Source organism: Saccopteryx leptura, chromosome 4, assembly GCF_036850995.1.
Source record: "Saccopteryx leptura isolate mSacLep1 chromosome 4, mSacLep1_pri_phased_curated, whole genome shotgun sequence".
Lineage (NCBI taxonomy): Eukaryota > Metazoa > Chordata > Mammalia > Chiroptera > Emballonuridae > Saccopteryx > Saccopteryx leptura.
This window is the reverse complement of record NC_089506.1, coordinates 186,738,241-186,762,238: the sequence shown is the minus strand read 5'-3', so window position 1 is coordinate 186,762,238 and position 23,998 is coordinate 186,738,241. Positions and strand designations below refer to the sequence as shown.

At 39.4% G+C, this 23,998-nt stretch overlaps 1 protein-coding gene across 2 annotated transcripts in view; it reads right to left on the bottom strand.

The window, feature by feature from the left end:
• Positions 1-5,335: 5,335 nt before the first annotated feature.
• The window catches only part of SLC27A6 (solute carrier family 27 member 6), a 61,995-nt gene continuing 43,332 nt past the window's right edge, over positions 5,336-23,998 (bottom strand). The window contains exons 6-10 of one of the 2 annotated variants that reach the window (XM_066382142.1): positions 21,655-21,745; positions 15,554-15,752; positions 14,033-14,130; positions 12,411-12,541; positions 5,336-6,380 (exon numbers count right to left, since the gene is read on the bottom strand). In XM_066382142.1, coding sequence (XP_066238239.1) covers positions 6,204-6,380; positions 12,411-12,541; positions 14,033-14,130; positions 15,554-15,752; positions 21,655-21,745 — 696 coding nt within the window. In that variant the 3' untranslated portion in view covers positions 5,336-6,203. Of the gene's footprint in view, positions 6,381-12,378; positions 12,542-14,032; positions 14,131-15,553; positions 15,753-21,654; positions 21,746-23,998 lie in introns of both variants that reach the window. The other variant, XM_066382143.1, reaches the window with a different exon arrangement.

The following is a 23,998-nucleotide window of genomic DNA, read 5'->3' as shown; positions in this document are numbered from 1 at the left end:
GAAAATAAGGCTGGTGAGCTAGAAACCTTTGATTCTAGGAAACTCAGATAAGTCAGTGGCTTTGTGAGCACTGAGTGTGACTGGGTTTTGGAGCCCAGTGTGTATTTTTACTTGCCCGCCGGGTGCAAGCTAGGATTAAAGGCTATGGCCCACCAGTTTTTGGCTCCATGGTTTCTTTACCGACTGTCCGAATCCAATGCGAACCTGCAAGGGCTGGGCTGCTCTGATAGTGGCCCTGGCCTTGACTGCTGGCTTTACACATACCAAATCCCCTGTAAACCCTCAATGTCATATCAAACCCTCCTTCAATATCTGCCTTTTTGAAAACCTGGCTCTCGTCAAACTTTTTATAAAAACCGCCCACTTTTGCAGTACTGGTCAACCTGGTCCCTACCGTGCAACCAAACAGCGCTGCGATTGGCCCATCATGAAAGCTGGACTGCCCACTAGTGGGCAGTAGGGACCAGGTCTACCAGCACTGCAAAAGTGAGCTGTTTTTATAAAAAGTTTGACGACCCCTGCGAGGGCACTATTTCCCTTTTGGTCCACTAAAGCTGTTAACTCTCCTACACCCCATATGTTGTGGTCAAGAGGTTGTGCTCTTGTGCCTCATGGGCCCTTCTCTATTATGCTTCCTCGCCTGTGATCTGTCTCGATCATCCTCACATCTCGGTCCCTACACCTCACCCTCTGAAGACTTCAAGTGGCTTACGGCTTTCTTCTCGTTCCAATTCATATCTTCAATCAATGCCAATCTCTAATTGATGTATTACTTTTTCTCCACTATACCATAACTTTTTCATGCTTTTCCTAACTTCCATTCTGCACCCACCCCCCTGCATGCAGCTGGCGGCTCTCCTCATACTTGAGACCATACAAGTCATCAGAAGGGAACACCATCGTTTTCATACACTGAAACAATGTAAGTGTGTATGCCAGCTGTCTTCATTTTTTTTTCTTGCCATGGCATGAATGTCCTTTTAATGATCAAAAGCCATACTTACTGTCTAAATCTTAGAACTCATGTTCTCTCCCCGTCTTAAGAATAGTTCCTGATTATTCTCTTTTATCTTTTACATCGAACCTCTCCTCTCTATTGGGTTTTTTTCCTCAGCAGGTAAATGCGCTCTATTACTTCCCATACTGAAAAAATACTTCCCTTTTCTAGAAATAGACAAAATGACTTTAAAGTTTGTGTGGACAAATAAACAGGCAAAAATATTTAAGAGAACTCTGAAAAAAGAAGAGCCATGAGGTTAAAACATATTATAAACCCTCAGCAACTAAAGCAGTGTTGCTGGTTCATGAACAGACAGAACAATGAAAAATAATCAAAAGGTTAGAACAAAGACAAGAATTTAGTGTACAATAAAAGTAACATCCATGGGACGAAGATATTTTTAAAAAATGATCTCTTTTTCTGTATTTTTCTTAAGTGAGAGGTGGTGAGGCAGAGAGACAAACTCCTGCATGTGCCCAACCAGGATTCACCTGGCAAGCCCACTAGGGGGCAATGCTCCACCCATCTGGGTGTTGCTCTGTTGCAATTGGAGCCATTCTCGGTGCTCGGGCCAACCTTGCTCCAGTGGAGCCTTGGCTGAGGGAGGGGAAGAGAGAGATAGAGACAAAGGAGAGGGGGAGGGGTGGAGAAGCAGAAAAAAAAATGGTCTTAAGATAAGATTACCACTGGGAAAGACAAAGTTAAATTAATACCATACAGTACACGGGAGGATAACCTCTAGATACAAAAAATATTTTAACATTAAAATCTTATAAAAACACTGAAAGAAAATATAAACCAAGTTCTTTATAATATTGAAGAGGCTAAAGCCTTTCCAGCTTAACTCAAAATTCACAAACCAAAGAGGAAAGATAAAAATATTTGACTATATAAAAGGAGGGAAGGAAGACAAGGAAAGGAAAAGAAAAGAAAGGGATAAAAGGAAGGAAAGAAGAGAAAGAGAGAGGAAACAGAGAAAACACATGGAGAGAAGGAAGAGGGGAGACAAGAGAAAGAAGATAGAAGAAAAAAGTCTGCTTGGGAAAAAATTACAAAATCAGTAACAAATGAAAAAGTGGAGGAGGAAATATCTGCAACTCATACCACAGGTAAGGGCTACTCTCAAATAAAGATGTCTTAGAAAAGGTAAGTACCAGTAAAAATAATAGACAATAGTCATAAGCACAAACAGTTCAGAGAAAATAACTCAAGGAACAAAAATGTCCAACTTGTACTCATAATAGGAGAAATACACACTAAAAGTACACTTGGCTTCTATTTTTCACTTATCAGATTGGCAAAATTCAAAACTTTCACAACAGTTGGCAAGGGAATAGGGAAGCAGGCCTTCATATATTGATGATAGGAATGTAAAATAATATAACCTCACAAAAATCAGTTTAGCAATATCTATCTACCTTATACAAACATGGCCCCGGCTCCTCATTTCTGGGAATTGATCCAACAGATGCACCTGGACATTTATAGGAAAAAATACTTACAAGGTCATTCATTTGGGCACTATCTGTAGTAGTTACACACAATGTTGGAAATAATCCAAGAATGCACTACTAGGGGGCTGCTTAAAGTGTGATATCTGCATCAAGAACTACTACTACAGAAACGAGGAGACGCTCTGTATACTAATTTGGAAAGGTCTCCCATATACATTATTAAATAGAAAACTTCAGGTACAGAATAGTATTTTAAATGCTTAAAATGGTACAGGAATAAGAATATTTATTCATATTTACTAAATCTTCATAAAGACACACTGAAAGTTTTCACAAGAAATGAATAAAAAGTATTTATCAAGGGTGGGAGAGAGGATGCAACCAAGACATATCAATGCATCTTTTCATCTTGCCTTATTTATATATTGCTTTATTTAAATCAGGATGATTTACTTGAAACAAATATAAATAAAATATTTAAATTCTCTCTTGGCCCCACGTAACCCTCAATGTCTCTCTTTCTCTGTCCCTGTGTAATACAAAATTTTATAAAAGAATTATCTCCACTTCCTCACCTACTATTCATTCTTCAACCTATTTGAATCTCTCTTGCTGTCTCCCCACCAGTCAAAACTTACTCTTATAGAGGTCATTAATAACACCCCTTTTGACAAACCCACATAACACTTTCCCCCCAGCCTTATCTTTCTAGATCAGCTGCCACCATTCTACATTCTATATTGAGCATTCCCCTGACAGATCTCTGATGCCACAGTGTTCATTTACCTCCTGCTTTCCCCGTCACACGTATGTTTCCACTTCTACCTGAGCTCTAACTGTATTTTTCCTCCCATTGGTCCTAGGCTCTCTGGGCTGGTCACGGGTGGTCTTTCATTCTGTTACTGTAAGTTCTCCTCAAACTCCTTAATTCTAAATATCTTATTTATGTGAAACTCCCCAAATTTTATCTCTAATTCAGAACTCTAGAATCACATATTCACAATTTCACACATACACTTGGCTATCTGCAGACATCTCAAGATGAAGCTAGATAAAACAGAACTCATTTCCACTATTCTCACGACCCAAATACTTACTGTTTCCCAGTTACCTTCATTTCAGTAAATAAAATCTCTATCCACCTAGTTGTTTAAATTGAAACCTAGGGGGTAATCCACTCCCTTTCCCTTAACTCCTTATCTATCATTAAATCTAGTCAATTATACTTAGAGACTATATCTTGAAGCTGTATACTTCTCTTTTATCACCTTTCCAATTTTATCTCTAGCCTGCACCACAACAAGAAACTAAATCAATAAAATTTGAATATATACAGTTATCTATCTATCTATCTATCTATCTATCTATCTATCTATCTATCTATCATCTATATATTTATCTATCTTTAAAGGAATCAGCTCCTATGATTGTAAGGGCTAGCAAGTCAGAAATCTCTGGCAGGCTCAAAACTTAGGCAGGATTATGTGTTATAGTCTTGAGACAGAATTTTTCTCTAGGAAACTTGTTTTTGCTCTTAAGGCCTTCACCTGACTGGATGAGGCCTATTTTGGAATGTAATCTCTTAAAAATAACTGACTGTAAATTTAATCATTTACGAAATACATTCACAGCAACTTCTGGACTAGTGGCTGCCCAAGCAACTGCGTACCATAACTCAAGGGTAGTCAACCTTTTTATACCTACCGCCTACTTTTGTATCTCTGTTAGTAGTAACATTTTCTAACCACCCAGTGGTTCCACAGTAAATGTGATTTATAAAGTAGGGAAGTAACTTTACTTTATAAAATTTATAAAGCAAGTTACAGCAAGTTAGAGCATATAATAATAATTACTTACCAAGTACTTTATGTCGGATTTTCGCTAAGTTTGGCAGAATAAATCTTTATAAAACAACTTACTATAGTTAAATCTATCTTTTTATTTATACTTTGGTTGCTCCACTACCGCCCACCATGAAAGCTGGAACACCCAGGTTGACTACCACTGCAACTGAAGCTGACACAGAAAACTACTCACACAAGTAGTTCTAATTAGTTTCTTATTTCCACGCTGGCCTCATTTCCCAGTCTCACTCCCACAGAGCAGTTGGCATAATCTTTCTGATAGTGTCTCTTCCATGATTAAACCACTTCCATTGCTTCTCACTGCACTTGAAATAAAATCCAAACCCTTTGCCAATGGGTTCATCCTCCAGTCAAGCTTTCTACTCTGTGGTTACTATGCTCCCATCACTTGGAATACCGGCCTCCTTTCTGTTCATTCAACAGCTCAGATTCTTTCCTATACTAGGTAGGACCTCTGCCGATACTTCTCAGATGTGTGATACATATTTGTTGATGAATAACTAATAAATAATCCCTTCCTATGAAAGATAGCTCACTTTCTAAAGAAAGTCGTCTATGTGTTTCAAGTTTGAAGCAAACACTTGAGCGTGGTGCTTCCAGACTGAGATAAGTATAATTGTGCTCATTACACTATCCTTGAAATTCATTCCCCAGTTAACTACTCTACTCACAAACCTGTCACACGCAAAGCCCTTCCTGCCTCTGATCTTGGTGCTAATACCTGTTATAGCTTAGTTTATTCTTTCCATGTGTTGTTAGTGGTTTCTACAACTCTATTGTATTTAACTGTATATTTGATCCCATTTATATATCTTGAAAAATGCCTAAATCCTTTGGGTTTACCAGTTTTCCTGCTTCGTAGTTTTATATTTTTATATTTCTTCTACCATTTTAATGTGAGTTTAAGGGAGATAGGAGTGTGTGCATTTAGTCAGTTTCCTTTGACTGGAAATTTACAATTAAAAACATCAGAACAGAACCTTAAAACACATACTGTATTAATAAAGATGATTTTATTGAATTACAGGATGGCACATAAAAATGAAATATCCAAGTAAAATAGAACCATTTTTTCAAAACTAGGAATTTTAAGTATTTAAAAGTACATTTTTAGTATCAAAAATTACTCAATCATTTATTATTTAAAGATTTTGTGATTGGGCCTTGTCCAGTTGGTTCAGTGGTAGAGTGTCGGCCCAGCGTGTGGAAGTCCTGGGTTCGATTCCCGGTCAGGGCACACAGGAGAAGTGCCCATCTGCTTCTCCACTCTTCCCCCTCACCTTTCTCTCTATATCTCTCTTCCCCTTCCGCAGCCAAAGCTCCACTGGAGCAAAACTTGCCCAGGCACTGAGTATGGTTTCATGGCTTCTGCCTCAGGCACTGGAATGGCTCCAGTTGCAACGGAGCAATGCCCAAGATGAGCAGAGCATTGTCCCCTAGTGGGCGTGCCGGGTGGATCCCAGTTGGGCACATGCAGGAGTCTGTCTCTCTGCCTCCCCATTTCTCACTTTAGAAAAATACAAAAAAACCCCAAAAAACCCCAACCAAAAAAACCCCATTGTGATTAAGGCAAATAAATATGCTGTTCACAAAAATTAGGGGATATTTTATCGCTTCATATTTATTTTGAAATATCCCCTAATTTTTGTGAGCAGTATATTTAGTTATGCACTGAATCCCTAAATAGGTAAAAAAGATAATAAACTAAAGATTGTTATTAAAACAAATTAAAGTTCTTAATTAAAGAAAATATTGCATAATAAGGAAATACAGCATATGCTTAATAAATGTTAATTTCTTTTCCCCATTTCATACTGGAGAACCACACACTCTCATGTCTCCTAAGAAAGCAAATATAAAATGCCATATATATAAAAAAAAATCTTAAAGTTTTATCTCACCTAACATTATTTGATCATAAATTTCTTTGGTCAGTGGCACATAAGCTTTTTTCAAGTTATCCATGAAGTAAAGTGGATCTGCAATTTTCAATGGACTGAATCCTTCCTGCACCAACTGAAACTTCTTTGGTTTGAATGTCCCTGTCATTTCCATCTTTTCCTATAAAGCAATTACCAGGATTAGTGGAATCATTTAATATTATATATAATATGTAAGTAGCATATTTAACAATATAGACTGTAATATTGAGTTATAACATTTTCATACTCAATGGCCATCCCTATTTACTAGTAAAAATTTAACATTAGAAATAAAAAATGCCCTCTAGAACATTTGAATCTTTAGCTTGACTTAACTGTGAACTTTATTTAACATATAAAAATAATAAACATAGTCAATAACTTATTACAACTGATTATAAATATTTCTAAGACACACAGACTTATATCTTCAATTCAATGTCAATACAATATTATGTACAGAGAATGCTATTAGGCACCAAGAAGATAAAAGGTGTAAAAGACAGCAGTCTATTTCATAAGGTAGAATTCCAAGCTATGTATGCAGCACCTTGTGGTAGCTTTGAATTTCTAGGGTCTCCACGGGATTGTGTAAAATTTATTCTAAATTTTCAAAATAAATGATATCTGTCAGTCACCACTTTCAAACTACTAGCTCAGTATCAGTTCGTGTCATATTCTTTTCAATGATGTCATATCTTTGCAAAACAGAGTTTTCAGTGGAGCTGTGATAAAAGTAAATCCATCCCTAAATCAATGTGGAATGTGGAATTAGGCTGGTCCTGTTCAGTCCAATCTAATGCCAAGCTTTGAAGAGTTGTGCAAAACCCAACTTACACATCTTTAGTACTGTAGTTATTTGAAAATGAAATAAAAGTGTTTTTGTTTTCAATTTATATGTGGTATTTTTTCAAATGGCAACTAATATGTTACACTTAAATACTTGTTAATTTGTTTTGATCTAACCACTGAAAAAATGAATGTTAAGGTATTTGTTTGGGCTCAAGAACAAGATGAAATAATTACTTAGATACTAAAATTGCCATGAATCTAGAAAGTTTAAGACTCTCTGCTTGAGGGATTTGAGAAAGGTAAGAGTGGATCTCTCTGCAGCAAGTTCAAGCGTGGAGAAGCAACATTGCTTAAACCCAATGACTATGCAGCTCCATACAAAGTTCTGTGCATAATTTGGTCACTTTGATTTATTCTTCTAGATTAATTCTAGAGTCAACTTCTCTTTGAACCTCCTTCCCTAACCCTTCTCTCCCCTCTCCTACCAAACACTGTCATCACAGAATTAGATGTGACAGTGTAGAAAGACATATTTTTAATTTTTATTTTTCAATTACAGCTACCATTCAATATTAGTTTGTATTAGTTTCAAGCATACAGCATAGTGGTTAGATAATTATATACTTTACAAAGTGGATTCCCGATATTTCAAGTACCCACTGAGCACCATACATAGTTATTACAATATTACTGATTATATTCCCTATGCTGTACTTTACTCCCCCATGACTATTTTGTAACTCCTAATTTGTACTGCTTAATCTCTTCACCTTTTCACCCTGCCTGCTAACCTCCCTCCCCTCTGGCAACCATCGGTCTGATCTATGTATCTGTGAGTCTGTTTCTATTTCGTTTGTTTGCTTGTTTTGCTCTTTAAATTTCACATATAAATGAAATCAGTAGCACTATTTACAACAGCCAAGAAATGGAAGCAATCAAAGAGCCCATCAACAGATGAATGAATAAAAAAGCGGTGGTACATGTATACAATGAACTATATAACTCAGCCATAAAAAAATGAAATCATATCATTTGAGATAGCATGGATTGACCTAAAGGGTATTATGTCAAGTGAAACATATATTCTTCTTCAAGAATATTAGGAGCTCACTGTATTTATACAATTTGATATTCTGAATTAAAAAAAAATACTATGCTAGGTATATTTCCCCAAGTTAGGCGATTTTCATTAAAACAGCAATTTTTAACGGTGTGATAAGATCTCATCTAACTATATTATTTAATTAATCTACTCTTATTATTGAATTTAGAATGTAAAAAACTTTTCTACCATAAATAATATTTTAATGAATTTGTTTTGTTTTTTTTTGTTTTTTTTTACAGAGACCGAGAGAGAGTCAGAGAGAGGGATAGATAGGGACAGACAGGAACGGAAAGAGATGAGAAGCAACAATCATCAGTTTTTTGTTGTGGCACTTTAGTTGTTCATTGATTGCATTCTCAAATATGCCTTGACCGTGGGGCTACAGCAGACCGAGTGACCCCTTGCTCGAGCCAGCGACCTTGCGTCCAAGCTGGTGAGCTTTGCTCAAACCAGATGAACCCGCGCTCAAGCTGCGACCTCAGAGTCTCAAACCTGGGTCCTCTGCATCCCAGTCCAACGCTCTGTCCACTGCTCCACCGCCTGGTCAGGCCATAAATAATATTTTGAAGAACATTTTCCACATAACATTTGCGCAGCTTTGATTACTTCCTAAGAATAAATTTCTGGGAAATAACTAAGTCAAAATATATGCAAATTCTAAGAGTTTACCAAATTGTTTCTTAAAGAAGTTATAACAATTTGTGTTTCCACAAGCAGAATGGAAGACCAGTTTAATTTCTTCCCAGTCATATTGAATAATAAAATATTAAAAATTTTCTCATGAATTTATTGGTAAGAGAATCCTTTCAAAATTTGTGCTAAACAGATTTTTTTTTTTTTTTTTTTGTATTTTTCTGAAGCTGGAAACGGGGAGAGACAGACAGACTCCCGCATGTGCCTGACCGGGATCCACCCAGCACGCCCACCACGGGCAACGCTCTGCCCACCAGGGGGCGATGCTCTGCCCCTCCGGGGTGTCGCTCTGCCGAGACCAGAGCCACTCTAGCGCCTGGGGCAGAGGCCAAGGAGCCATCCCCAGCGCCCGGGCCATCTTTGCTCCAATGGAGCCTTGGCTGCGGGAGGGAAAGAGAGAGACAGAGAAGAAGGGGGGGGTGGAGAAGCAAATGGGCACTTCTCCTATGTGCCCTGGCCGGGAATCGAACCCGGGTCCCCCGCACGCCAGGCCGACGCTCTACCGCTGAGCCAACCGGCCAGGGCCTAAACAGATTTTTAATAAGATAGTTGTTTCATTTTGTCAGAAGTAACTTATTCTTTTGCTTATATCAGATTGTAACATTATATAAATATTTTGACTGCCAACTAAGTGTTTTGCATTATGCTAACTATAGCAAATATCATAATAAACATAACAGTCATGGCTCAAGTGCTTTTAGGTGTTTAATGATGCTAAAATATTTTCTAAATTTGTATTAGACTAATTTAGTCTGCTGGAGGAGTCCTACGCCAAAATTTTTCTTCTGCTTAATAGCAGTGAATTTTAAGTAGCCCTAGAGGAAAATGTTTAAAATATTATTTGATTCCTCAACTTTTTGCTCCAATAAAATACATTGTTTCTAGGGTAGGATAGAGAGGGGCAGGAGGAAGCTGGGTGTGTTATAAAAAGACAATAGGAAGGATCCTTGTGGTGTTGAAATGGTTCATATCCTGACCGTGGCCATTGATGATAAAGCTACACAGTTAATAAAAGTGTAAAGAGCCTGTCCTGTGGTGGCGCAGTGGATAAAGCGTCGACCTGGAGATGCTGAGGTCGCTGGTTTGAAACCCTGGGCTTGCCTGGTCAAGGCACATATGGGAGTTGATGCTTTCCGCTCCTCCCCCCTTCTCTCTCTCTCTCTCTCTCTCTCTCTCTCTCTCTCTCTCTCTCTCTCGCCCCTCTCTCTAAAATAAATAAATAAAAACTAAAATGTTAAAAAAAAGTGTAAAGAAATTAATACTTAAGGGGTTCAGTACAGGCTTCCCCAAGATGTGCCACTTTGGCATGTGAATTATTTTTAAGGCTGTGAGGGCTCCTGAGGAACTTTTTTTTATTTTTATTTATTTTTATTTTTTGCATTTTTCTGAAGCTGGAAACGGGGAGGCAGTCAGACAGACTCCCGCATGCGCCCGACTGGGATCCACCTGGCACGCCCACCAGGGGGCGATGCTCTGCCCATCGGGGCGTCGCTTTGTCGCGACCAGAGCCACTCTAGCGCCTGGGGCAGAGGCCAAGGAGCCATCCCCAGCGCCCGGGCCATCTTTTTTGCTCCAATGGAGCCCTGGCTGCGGGAGGGGAAGTGAGAGGCAGAGAGGAAGGAGAGGGGTAGGGGTGGAGGAGCAGATGGGCGCCTCTCTTGTGTGCCCTGTCCGGGAATCGAACCCGGAACTTCCGCACGCCAGGCTGACGCTCTACCACTGAGCCAACCAGCCAGGGCCTCCTGAGGAACTTTTATTTCTCCCTTAAAGAATTTAAATTAGGGTCTTTTCCCATAATAAGTTGTCACCAGAAATAACATTTTATGACTAATCTATGGTTTTCAACCTTTTTACACTTGGGGACTGGTAAAAATATGAGAATTATTTCCAGGACAGCTAAGGCAGAAATCACCCTGAGCATAAGGAAATTCGACTAAGACCATGGGGTCTGTAATCTTCATACAACATCAGGGTGGTTAACTCTTTCACCGACCAACACGAAATTTCTGGCGGACTGGTCTGCAGGTCAGCAGTTGAAACACACTGAATACGACAGGGCAAACTTCTACGTAGTGAACATCTGCTCTTCTTGTCCTGTAAACAACTTCTCTCCTCTGTGAAGCCCCAGCGCACCTTACCTCCTCCTTAGCTCAGAACGCCATGTACACCTCACTGAAACTTCCTGTCTCTAAAGCTTTCATGGACACGGGTCACTGACTCCCTCAGCTGTGTGGGGTTCCCACATGTATGTATGCAATTAAATCTGGTTATTTTCCCTTATTAATCTGTCTCGTGTCAATTTAATTATTAGACTAGATGGAAGAACTGAGGATAGAGGAAAACATCTTCCTCCCCCACAACACACACACACACACACACACACACACACACACACGCGCGCGCGTGTGCACACACACACATGCACACACTCTAGTACAAATAAAACAGAAAAGTTTAATAAGATGGGAAAATTGTATCAATGTCAATATCCAAATAGTAATAATTTTGAAAAATGTCACCATTGGAGGAAACCAAGTAAAGGGTACACAGGATCTCTCTGTATTATTTCTTATAACTGCATGTGAATCTACAATTATCTAAACATGTTTTCAATTAAAAATGTGTTACTTATGCTTCATAATTACTTCCCTTTAGTATTTCAGGTGATTGTTATGAACATAATCTGAGATGATAAATGTAAAAGCTCTTAAAAATATCATGTAAATAAAATACGTTTTCATGACAGCTCAGATGATGTGTCCTCCTGTGCTTGGCCATGAGGATTGCTCAGCAAATGCATTACAAATGAATATGATGTCATCTATTGTTTTATTAGAGATCTAATAGCAATATGAAAAATGTTTCTGGAAAAATTCTATGGGATTGGATGTTAAGAGATGAGTACTGGCTTTGGGAAATTACATTTGAAGCACAATATTAAATAAGTGAATGGCTGAAGAAATAAGTAAGTAAAGCTACTCAGTACTTGAATAAATTTGTTTGATTTTCATTGTGTTTTAGCCTAGTAACCTAACAAGAGAGGGAGCCATCTTCTCAAAACAAATAAATTCAGATTTCTCCAAAATATACAATCCCAGAGTCCGGGGGTGGGGGTGGACAGAATGAGGACAAACATTTAAAAGCAAAATTGCTTAAAGCCACAGCCTCCAGGCACCTTGGTGTCAGCGTGGCACAACCTAATTTAGGCACACAGCATTAAATGTCTTCACGAGGCATGTGTGCGATGTGGCTTTTGGCTTGCCACAATCTCTGGGACCATCATTGTGCTCTGAGGTCTTGATTGAAGAGGAAGAGAGCAATTCTTTAATTAGGACAAGGACAAAGATACCCCAGCAACTCATCCTGCTCCCCCTTCTATAATTGGGCTTCAAATATGGCATAAATTAGCATCCCAAGCCTTTTCATTGCTCTTGAAACCCTCTAATAGAAATAAATTGCACATATTAGCTAGAGGATAAAATATTATTTTGTAATTAAACCATCTCCTAGATTCCTGACTTTAAATTTGGGGGGTAAATAAAATTACTTTAATTCTTAAAATTCAGACAGCAAAATTACCTGGATCCTTAAAAATCGTGGGCAGGCATAAGCTGGTAGAAATGTCATAACTTGTTCATACACTTTTTCCAAGTCTAAAGACTTATTTGGTTTTAAAATAATAGAGGCCATTCCTGTTTTTCCTTCACAATCTGAAAAAGAAAAGTTTGAAATAGAGTTCATTCTACTAGTTCTAGGTGAGTTTTTAAAATAGTGCTGTCTATTGCATACTAATTGTTCTAAAGGGAGACATTAGATCTACTGCAGTAAAGACAATGTAACAGTTTGTCTTTCCCTGAGCACACAATTTATTCCCTAGAAATAACTTAGAAACAGAGAGGGGCAGAATCTATCCCTGTCTACACTAAAAAAATAAAATAGATGGGGTGGAAAAAATCATAAATGACCCATAATTTGCATCGTACAACCATGAACATAAAATACAAAATATTAATATGAAAAATAAAGGGCATAGTTTTAAGGTAACTAATCTCCTTTTCCTGGTACCCAGTGGCTGACTATTACAGTAGACATCCCCTTCCTCTGCTCCCCTGTGCACACTGTCCTCCCCACCCCCTGTCCCCATGCACTTACAAATATTAGTTGGAAAATACTGTCATTAGTACAAAAAAAAAAAAAAAGACAGTGAAGAGGAATTCTGTGATTTCAAGTTGGTCACTTTTATATGCCATTTTCACCATCATGGCACAATCTTTGCATATTTATTAGAGATAAATGAGGCCAAACAATTTAAAAATGATTTTTAAAAGATTCAACTTAACCACAAGTCAGTGTATTTAAACATTTAAACTAGAACATGTTTCTGTTTAGTGGCTTGTATAAACTCTAGTCACAAAGAAAAAAAGCCTGACCTGTGGTGGCGCCGTGGATAAAGCATCGACCTGGAACACTTAGGTCGCCGGTTCAAAACCCTGGACTTGCCTGGTCAAGACACATATGGGAGTTGATGTTTCCTGCTCCTACCCTCTCTTCTCTCTCTCTTTCTCTCTCTCTCTCTCTCCCCCGCCCCTCTCTAAAATGAAGAAAATAAAGTCTTTAAAAAAAACAAAGAGAAAAATAATAGACTATTGAAAAGCTGTAACTATTGTCAAGCAGTGAGTCACTGACCAGAGTTTTTAAGTTCTGCTTAAAAATAGATACATGTATTAAAATTCAATGGGAGCCTGACCTGTGGTGGCGCAGTGGATAATGCGTCAACCTGGAAATGCTGAGGTCGCCTGTTTGAAACCCTGGGCTTGCCTGGTCAAGGCACATATGGGAGTAGATGCTTCCAGCTCCTCCCCCCTTCTCTCTCTCTGTCTCTCTCTCTCTCCCTCTCTCTCTCCTCTCTAAAAGTGAATAAAGAAAAAAAGAAAAAAAAAGATTAAAAAAAAATTCAATGGGAAAAAAATCACCCACACTAAAATAAAAAGCAAAAATCATAAAAGAATTTCAGTGGTTATATTTCCCCTAATGTGATCAAGAAGTTTGTTAGCTTGGTCGAGGGCATTATTTGCCATGACAATACTAAGATACTATTGAATATATAAAAAACAAAGCGTTGAATCAGTAAGATCATTGTAAAACTAAAGAAAAGTTGGCACACTCTGAGTATCCTTTCAAATCCCAAAATGTATTCATACCTGGCACAGACACACCATAGACATTTGATTCTTGTATGAAATCCAACATTCCAATAACATCAGCAACCTCTGTGGTTGCAATATTTTCCCCTTTCCATCTAAACAAAAAACAAGTTCCAGTTAGTATACCCATATTTGAAGAATTACGTACCCAGTTTTAGTTTTAGTGCCTCGCATTTGGCTCTGTCCAAGCACCTAGTAAACATAAATAATAGCAATTTTCAAAACAAAAGGTAAAGGAAGCACTTTGCTGATAAGTCAACAGAGTCGGGAGTTTGTTATCTGTTTTTTAGTTAAAATTACTTTATGTCTCATTGCTATAAATTGCTTACTATGTTTTTTATATGTCATGAAAAATGAGACTCCCTCTTTATTTTATAATATAATAACTAAGTATAAAATGTTCCCTATCTCTAATGACAGGAAAAAAACTGAAAGGAAAACTTTAATTAGTTGACTTTCACTGTATTGAATCCATTTAATTCCTAGGGATTGATCCCTTTGGCTCTTTTATTGCATAGAAATATATATTTTATTTTAATTAAAAGAATTTTCCATAAAGCGAGCTCCTAATGTGGTACAAAAAGGCAGGGAAGTAGGAAGTACAGTATAATTCATTTATTCATGCAAACATTTTTTGAATGTCTTTTGTCTGTCCTTCACTGTTCTATAGTCATTGATTAGTACAGTAAAATAATTTCATAAGCCTAAAATAATATTAAGTAATTAAAAAAGAAAAACCACAGAAAGGGAAATTTTGTTGACGCATTATTTTTATCACAAGGCCAAGAATTATACCATATTTGATCAAATTTGTTTTTTTTATTTATTTTTATTTTTCTGAAATGAGAAGTAGGGAGGCAGAGACAGACTCCTGCATGTGCCCAACTGGTATCCACCCAGCATGCCCACTAGGGGGTGATGCTCTGTCCATCTGGGCCATTGCTCCGTTGCAACTGGAGCCATTCTAGTGTGCCTAAGGTGGAGGCCATGGAGCCATCCTCAGCGCCTGGGACAACTTTGCTCCAATGGAGCCTTGGCTGTGGGAGGGGAAGAGAGAGATAGAAATGAGAAAAGTGAGAAGGGAAGGGTGGAGAAGCTGGTTGGAGTTTCTCCTGTGTGCTCTGGCCGGAAATTGAACCCGGGACATCCACATGCCTGGCTGACGCTTTACCACTGAGCCAGCTGGCCAGGGCCTGGTTTTCTGTTTTAACTCTTCCCTTTTAGACTGCACGTATGTCTACCCCTTTAAAACTCTAAAAAAAAAAAAAAGGAGTTTACTAATTTGGATCAAATGGATTCATTAGGATAATTACAAAAAAATTGACATAAAAATTTAACGTATGTTTCAATCTAGAAACAGATGGCCAACAGATTTTTAAATGAGGAGACAAAGTTAAGATAAAAAGGTTGTGTCTGTGCTGAAGTAAACAGCATGTGGTATATAATGTTTCTATAGAGCCTGCTGTGGGCACTGTTCACAGTCATGGAATAGGCACTGTGACTGGTGATGTCTCATACCTGAAAGTGTCTCCAATACGGTCCCAAAAATAAAGAAAATTTTCCTGATCTTGGACCATTAAATCTCCAGTGTTAAAGTAAACATCTCCCTTCTTAAAAACACCTTGTAGCAATTTTTTTTCCGTGTGCTTCTTATTCCCAGCATAACCAAAGAAAGGATTCTTTTCATTCACTCGGGAAACGAGAAGTCCAGGTTCCCCTGTGAGAGAAAGGCATTCTTTAGTGATCTGATTAAAACTATTATACACACCATGCATGCAGCTAGTTTATATCTGACCAACACAATCAGTGTTGTCCATCTTCCTTTCCTCTGAATTAATTTTTATTACATTTTGATGGATACATGAATCTACCAAAACTTCCAAACTGCCCTTTTGCTATTCTGCTTGGCTATCTGACCCCACCCTTACTGGACTATCGCCCCTGAAACAGAAAAGTTTTAGGAAGCTGGTCAGCCACCCCGAGGAGAAGCGTTCCAAGAAGCCAATATCGTAGGACTGCAGAAGGGAGCATACCAGAATTGCTGATGCAATACACACTTGCTCAAAGCTCTCCCTTAACCCTATAAAAAATTTGCCTCAGAATCTGTTTGGGTGCACTTCTCCTGGAGGGGTGCCCCAGCAGGTCTTTCTCCTCTAATAAAGCCTGCACACCTGGTGTTCGAGTGCCATCTCATTCTTACACATTTGACATCATTAGCTCTGGGTGCTGAGTGCACATTCAGCATACCCTTTCCCAGATGACCACAAATGTAAATTACTTTGCAGAAACTAACAGAAAGAAAACTGAATGTGAAGAAAGGTATATTAAATTTATGTTACATCTTGGGTCAGACAGGAAGGGAGAGAGATGAGAAGCATCAGTTCTTTGTTGAGGCACCTTAGTTGTTCATTGATTGCTTTTTTTTTTTTTCCAGAGACAGGGAGAGAGTCTGATAGAGGGATAGACAGGGACAGACAGACAGGAACGGAGAGATGAGAAGCATCAATGATTAGTTTTTTGTTGAGTGAGTGTTGCAACACCTTAGTTGTTCATTGATTGCTTTCTCATATGTGCCTTGACCGCGGGCCTTCAGCAGACAGAGTGACCCCTTGCTCCAGCCAGCGACCATGGGTCCAAGCTGGTGAGCTTTTGCTCAAACCAAATGAGCCTGCACTCAAACTGGCGACCTCGGGGTCTTGAACCTGGGTCCTATGCATCCTAGTCCGACGCTCTATCCACTGTGCCACTGCCTGGTCAGGCTGATTGCTTTCTTATATGTGCCTTGACAGAGGGGCTACAGCAGAGTGAGTGACCCCTTGCTAAGCCAGCAACCTTGGGCTCAAGCCAGTGATCATGCGGTCATGTCTATGATTCTGAGCTCAAGCCAGGAACTCCCTGCTCAAACCGGTGAGGCTGTACTCAAGCCAGCCATCTCGGGGTTTCAAACCTGGGTCCTCTACATCTCAGTCCGATGCTCTATCCACTGCGCCATCACTTGGTCAGGCAGATTGTGTAGATTTTACTACTGATAATAATGGCAATTATATATAAATAACAACAACAATAAGATTCTGATAATAGCAACATTTATTGGGTAATTACTACGTAGCAAGCCCCATAAGACCTTTGCGACTGCCATCTTGTTTATTTTTCACAGAAATTCTTTGAAATTGATCATTATAATCTTTATTTTACAAGGAAGGAAGTAGAGCCCAAAAGGACAAATCCATTTTCCAAAATTCAACAGATAGAAAGGAATGAACCTAGTACTCAAATTCGAGTCTCAATGATTTGCAACAAGGTTTTCGTATAATACTATCTCTGATCTAATTAACATGCTAATAAAAGTTTAGGAAAATGTTTTATTCCTCTGGGATGTTAGTCTGGAAATCCTTGACAGGAAAGAGATGAAACATGAAATTTATTAGTTTTACTTACAGATAGACATATTATTGAAAATAATTTTTAAATCAGATTTATTTAAATGAATCAGGAGTTTGGCAAGCAAGCTGTAGTGTGAAAAACTACTTCCGAGAGAAGAGCAGAAGACAGAGGAGAGCAGCCATCACCGGCCCGGAGATTTCAAGGGCACTGTTGACTTGCTTTGCCTGGGGGAAGAGAGTCAGCATTCTCCTGATCAGTTAAGTGGGCTGAATTCCAGTGGTATCTTTTTTTTTTTTAAACACTGTCTGTTCAACTTCCAATGACTCCCACTCCGTCTGGACATTCTGGCTTCCAGGGGCACCAGCCAGAGGCCAGAGCCAGCCTTCTCTGCTACAGCAGAGGCCGTTTAGCGTCACTGTCACCGTCTCTACCACCACCAGCATGACCACTGTCGTCATCATTGCATTATCTTCATTATGACACTACTGAGCACTTTCTGGGGACCAGTCACTGCTCTGAGCATTTGGCATGGTGTCCCATCTGATCCCCATCACAAACCTGTAAAACAGGCCCTCAGATAATGTTCATTTAAAAAACTGACCGAGAAAAGGTCATCTGCCCAGTGTCGCACAGCAGCCAGTTGTTGGGGTTAGAATTTTTCGTTAACCAGGTCCCCCAACTCCAAAGCCTCTCTTCTACCACATATTTTATCAGTCCGCATTTCCTATAGTGCAGAATTTTCAAGCCTCACATTGCCTTTAAATTTTATGTTGTTTTTGTTTTTCAGGGCACAAATGACAGTTTCTTCCCTGAGATACCAATGATTGCTAATGCTTGAAAGGTCATAGTGTATTTTTATCTATCCTTTATAGGCATAATTTATGTAAAACAATGCTTTAATGGAAAAAAGAAAATATTTAGTAACCCATAATGTGAATTGCAAAATAGTAATAAACAGTTCTGGGACTCAAGTTCCGATATCAGATATTATTGTAATTGCAAAACACACACACACACTAGCTAAGTGCGCCTAAATGAAGTTCTTTGTGATCTCCCTTCAAATGGCTTTTCTCTTGAATGCTATCTATAGAGTTCAATTAGGGAAGACATTTGATAAATCCCTTTAGGCTTGAAACTCAGAGGATTGGGAAATCTGTTTTTTAATAGATAAGGTTTACATTTTTTCCAGTCTTTTAGCTGCCAGGAAAAACAAAACAAAACAAAAACCAACTTTGCAACCTTTATCTCCACATTTGAAGTAAAAATTTAAACTACATTTCCGAAGTGATTTTCTTTAAACTATTTTGAGACAGTAAATGTTCATTTTGGCCTGATTTATTCAGACTGGATCTCTAAACAATTCTAAATGCACATCTTTATATTCATTTTTTTTCTTTTATCCAATTTATTGGGTGACACTGGTTAATGAAATCATACAGATTTCAGGTGCACAATTCTATAGCACATCTCTGAATACCGTATTGTGTTTACCTCCCCAAGTCAAGTCTCCATCATTCACCGTTTATCCCCCCTTTACTCTCCTCAACCTCCCCTCCATGAGCCTGCCTGCCTTCCTTCCTTCCTTCCTTCCTTCCTTCCTTCCTTCCTTCCTTCCTTCCTTCCTTCCTTCCTTCCTTCCTTCCTTCCTTTCTCCCTTCCCCCCCTCCGTCCTTTCCTTTTCTGCTCAATACTTCCACTATTTTTAGACTGATTATGTGCTGTGGCAAGTTAATTGGTGGAGCACTTGCTTTCATTAAAATTTCTATCTAGCATAACCAGGCGGTGGTACAGTGGATACAGCATCGGACCGGGATGCAGAGGATCCAGGTTTGAAACCCCAAGGTCGCAGGCTTGAGTGTAAGCTCATCCAGCTTGAGCGGGGGCTTACAGCTTGAGTGCGGGGCCACTGGCTTGAGGGTGGGATCATAGACATGACCCCATGGTCACTGGCTTGAGCCCAAAGGTTGCTGGCTTGAAGCCCAAGGTTGCTGGCTTGAGCCCAAGATCACTGGATTGAGCAAGGGGTCACTCACTCTGCTGTAACTCCCTGGTCAAGGCACATTTGAGAAAGCAATCAATGAACAACTAAGGAGACTAAGAAGCCACAATGAAGAATTGATGCTTCTCATCTCTCTCCCTTCCTGTCTGTCTGTCCCCATCTGCCTCTCTCTCTGTCTCTCTATCTCTGTCACACACACAAAAAAATTTTTATCTAAAAATTTTAAGAAAGTCTACCTTGGTGGAAGAGAGGGAGTGGGAAGAAGAAAAGAAGGGGAGGGAGTGACAAGGCACATGCCAGGTCCTTCCAGGTCTTTGCACACATCATCTCATTTAATTGTCAACAGTAATGAAATAAGTGCCAGCTCTACTCTACGTATGAAGAAAATGAGACTAAGACAGGTTGTGTGATGTTCCCAAAGCAGTACAGTCTCTAAGTGTGACAGTCCAGATTTAAATTTAAGTCTGCCTGACTTTCCACTACACTTAGAACTTTAAATTAAGTCATTCGTTTTTATGTTGTGTTCTGCTGGTATAGAATATTGGACATATGCTACTGCTACAAACCAGAAGTGGCAGATTATAAAAAATGAGCCCAACAGTAATTACTTTTAAATTTTAATAATTTACCATCTGAGAGACTCACTTGGGGCTCCTAACATCTAATAATTAAACCATTCTACCTACACTGAAATTCCAAGTAAGTCACATTACATATTAGAAATAACCACTTTTTTTCGCCTGACCAGGAAGTGGCGCAGTGGATAGAGCGTCAGACTGGGATGCGGAGGACCTAGGTTCGAGACCCCAAGGTTGCCAGCTTGAGCATGTGCTCATCTGGTTTGAGCAAAGCTCACCAGCTTGGACCCAAGGTCACTGGCTTGAGCAAGGGATTACTTAGTCTGCTGTAGCCCCTTGGTCAAGGCACATATGAGAAAGCAATCAATGAACAACTAAGTTGTCGCAACGAAAAACTAATGATTGATGATTCTCATCTCTCTCCGTTCCTGTCTGTCTGTCCCTATCTATCCCTCTCTCTGAATCTCTCTCTCTGTCTCTGTTAAAAAAAAAATAGAAATAACCACATTTCACTGGTTGGTTCAGTGGTAGAGCATCTGCCTGGCGTGTGAATATCTGGGTTTGATTATCAGTCAGGGGACATTTGCTTCCCCACCCCTCCTCCTCTCATTCTCTCTTTTTCTCTCCTCCTCTCCTGCAGCCATGGCTCGACTCAAGCAAGCTGGACCCAAGAGCTTTGGATGGCTCCATGGCCTCACCTCAGGTGCCAAGAAGAGCTCAGTTGCTGAGTGTAAAGCCAGTAGCCAGGGCCACTATCACAGCCACCTGGCCCATGCAGGTTCGCATTGGATTCGGACAGTCGGTAAAGAAACAACGGAGCCAAAAACTGATGGGCCATTATCTTTAATCCTAGCTTGCACCTGGTGGGCAAGTAAAAACACACACTGGGCTCCAAAACCCACTCACATTCAGTGCTCACAAAGCTACTGACTTATCCGAGTTTCCTAGAATCAAAGGTTTCTAGCTCACCAGACTTATTCACCTCTGTTCCCCATCTCCTTCCTTCTCCCTGCACAAACTGGCTTCTCACTCAACACTCCGCCATCTTGGCTGCTTCTCCTGGCCTCCTCCACGTGGCCTTTCTCTGCTCTCCTCTCTGCTCTCTCCTTTAATGATAATCTCAGGAACCAAGAGAGCAAGCTCCCGTTCTGCCCCCATTTTATAGTGTAGAAATCAAAACCCTTAATCCAATATACAAATAGAGAAGTCTCTAATACAAAGTCACTTATTAGAGACATGATGAGATTGTACCACCCCACATCAAAAAGGGTGGGAAAGGCTTAATCCCAAAACCAAGCCCCAGGCTACAAGGATTCTGCCTGCCCACAGCCTGCCCCCAACACACATTAATATCATCTGGGTGACGGCCTCCACGTGGGCAGCGCAGCGCCATCTTTAACAAAGTGAGCATAATACATTTTATCCTCTCAACACTGAGCAATGGAGCAATGCCCCAGATAAGCAGAGCATTGCTCCCTAGTGGGCTTGTAGGGTGGATCTTGGTCAGGGCGCATACAAGAGTCTATCTCTCTGCCTCCTCTCCTCTGACTAAAAAGTGAAAGAAAGAAAGAACCACATTTCTTTTCTAAATTTAGTAGTAATTTAAGAAGAAATTAAACACTTGCCGGAGGCAACACCTTCAAATACAAGAATCTTACCTTTTTTCACATGACTACACCAGCCCTGTTCATTTCTAATGGGTTCATCTTTCTGAAAATCATACTTTATCAAGTCAAAATTGAAAAAAAGCTGCAAAAACAAAATCAAATGGAAACAAGATTTAGTTATTTGTGTAGTGACATCTACTGGTAATAGATTTTATACTCAATTGAAACATAGAATGCAGTTTTATTAAAACAAACAAGTTTTACTGATGCAAAATTAAATATCTGGACATAAAAATTGAAGGTATTAATGAACAGCACTCCTGTATTGGCATTTACTTTCATTTCTTTTATGTTGGATATCACCTTAGCAAAGAAGTACTAATTTTAATCCTGCATGAGTGAATGCAAGCAATCTCAAAGTTTTTTTTTGTTTTTGTTTTTTGTTTTTTTTACAGAGACAGAGAGTCAGAGAGAGGGATAGATAAGGACAGACTGACAGGAATGGAGAGAGATGAGAAGCATCAATCATTAGTTTTTCGTTGCAACACCTTAGATGTTCATTGATTGCTTTCTCATACGTGCCTTGACCGTGGGCCTTCAGCAGAGTGACCCCTTGCTCCAGCCAGTGACCTTGGGTCAAAGCTGGTGAGCTTTGCTCAAACCAGATGAGCCTGCACTTTAGCTGGCGACCTTGGGGTCTCAAACCTGGGTCTTCCGCATCCCAGTCCGATGCTCTATCCACTGTGCCACTGCCTGGTGAGGCGAAGTTGAAAGTTTTAATAGAACTAAAATGTAAACTAGCTCATAATCCAAGCTTTTAAGATAAATGTCCATAATGTTGTAGCAAACTCCTTTAATTTCCACCTCAAAGTCATTCTTTTAGTTTCTTACACCTTTCTCCTCAAATAAAGTCATCCCTTTTTTAAAAAATTCATCGTTTTTTAAGTATAGGGGTTGGCCAAATAAGTTTTTAGATATGATATATATGTTTGCTCGCTTATAGTTTGTATTGGGTGTGGGGGACAGGCTGTAAGCAGGCTGGGTCGTTATAGGCTAAGGCTTAGTTTTAAGACTAAGCTTTCCCCCACATCCTTGACTGATTGCATGATGTAGGGTGGTGCACTCTTATGAGGAATCCCATTATGCCTCAGATAAGTGACATTGTATCAGAGACTTCCTTGTTTGTATATTGGATTAAAGGTTTGGATTTCTATACTATAAAATGGGGACAGACCGGGAGCTTGCTCTCTCTTGGTTCCTGAGATTAGCATTAGAGAGGAGAGCAGAGGAGGAGAGCAGAGAAAGGCCACGTGGAGGAGGCCAGGAGAAGCAGCCAAGATGGTGGAGTGCTGAAGGAGAAGCCAGTTTGTGCAGAGAGAGGGAGATGGGGAACAGAGGTGAATAAGGCTGGTAAGCTAGAAATCTTTGATTCTATGAAACTCGGATAAGTCAGTGCCTTTGGGAGCCCTGAATGGAAAGGGAAGTGTTTTCCCACTGTGTGTATTTCTTGCAAGCTAGGATTAAAACTAATGGCCCACCAGTTCTTGGCTCCATTGTTTCATTACCGTCTGTCTGAATCTAATGCTAACCTGAATGGGCCAGGCGGCTGTGATGGTGGCTGTAGCTACTGGCCTTACAGGTACCAAGCTAATTGGACATCTCTCCTTGTCCCCAAATATTTCTAGCTGTCCTTTATTACCATGCCATACAGATTCATAAATCCACTAAAATCTGACCTGGGAGAGAATTACAGGGTGGTTCAATCCAACCTCCCTCATTTTATAGATAAGAAAATTGAGATTTTCCTGATCAATTAAAAAAGCAGTCTTACTAAGCTGAACTAGAAAACTAAAATGGAGGAAATAAAATGAAGTGAGAAAGAATGGCAAGGAAGTAAAAATAGAAGAGTGAAAGAAGAGGAAAGAAGGAGGTGAGCAGTGAACAAGTATAGAACAAATAAATGGGAAAAAGGTGAGTAAGATTAACGAGACAAATGTAATAGCATTATTTATTATTAAAAACTAAACACAAATATCTCTAGTTTTTAATCTCTGTAAAATCAGGATGTAATAAAGATCACAATTCATTATTTGAATTAAAATATAAATCAGAGCAACTATTATTGATTGAGCACTTACTGTATGCCAGCCACTGCTAAGAGTTTAAGAGCAGCATTTAATTTAATCATTAAAACACCCAATGAGGTAGAAATTATTATAGTATTGTCTTATTTTAAGATGAGGTCCAATGAAAGAGATTGCAAATCATAATATATTGTTATTCTAGACATACAGGTTCTTTATTAAAATGCAGCTTGCATCTTGTCGGTCTTTGTCTGTAATTGGGATAACAGGATATTGGCCACCTGCCTAATGACTGGTAAAATGAGAGTCTA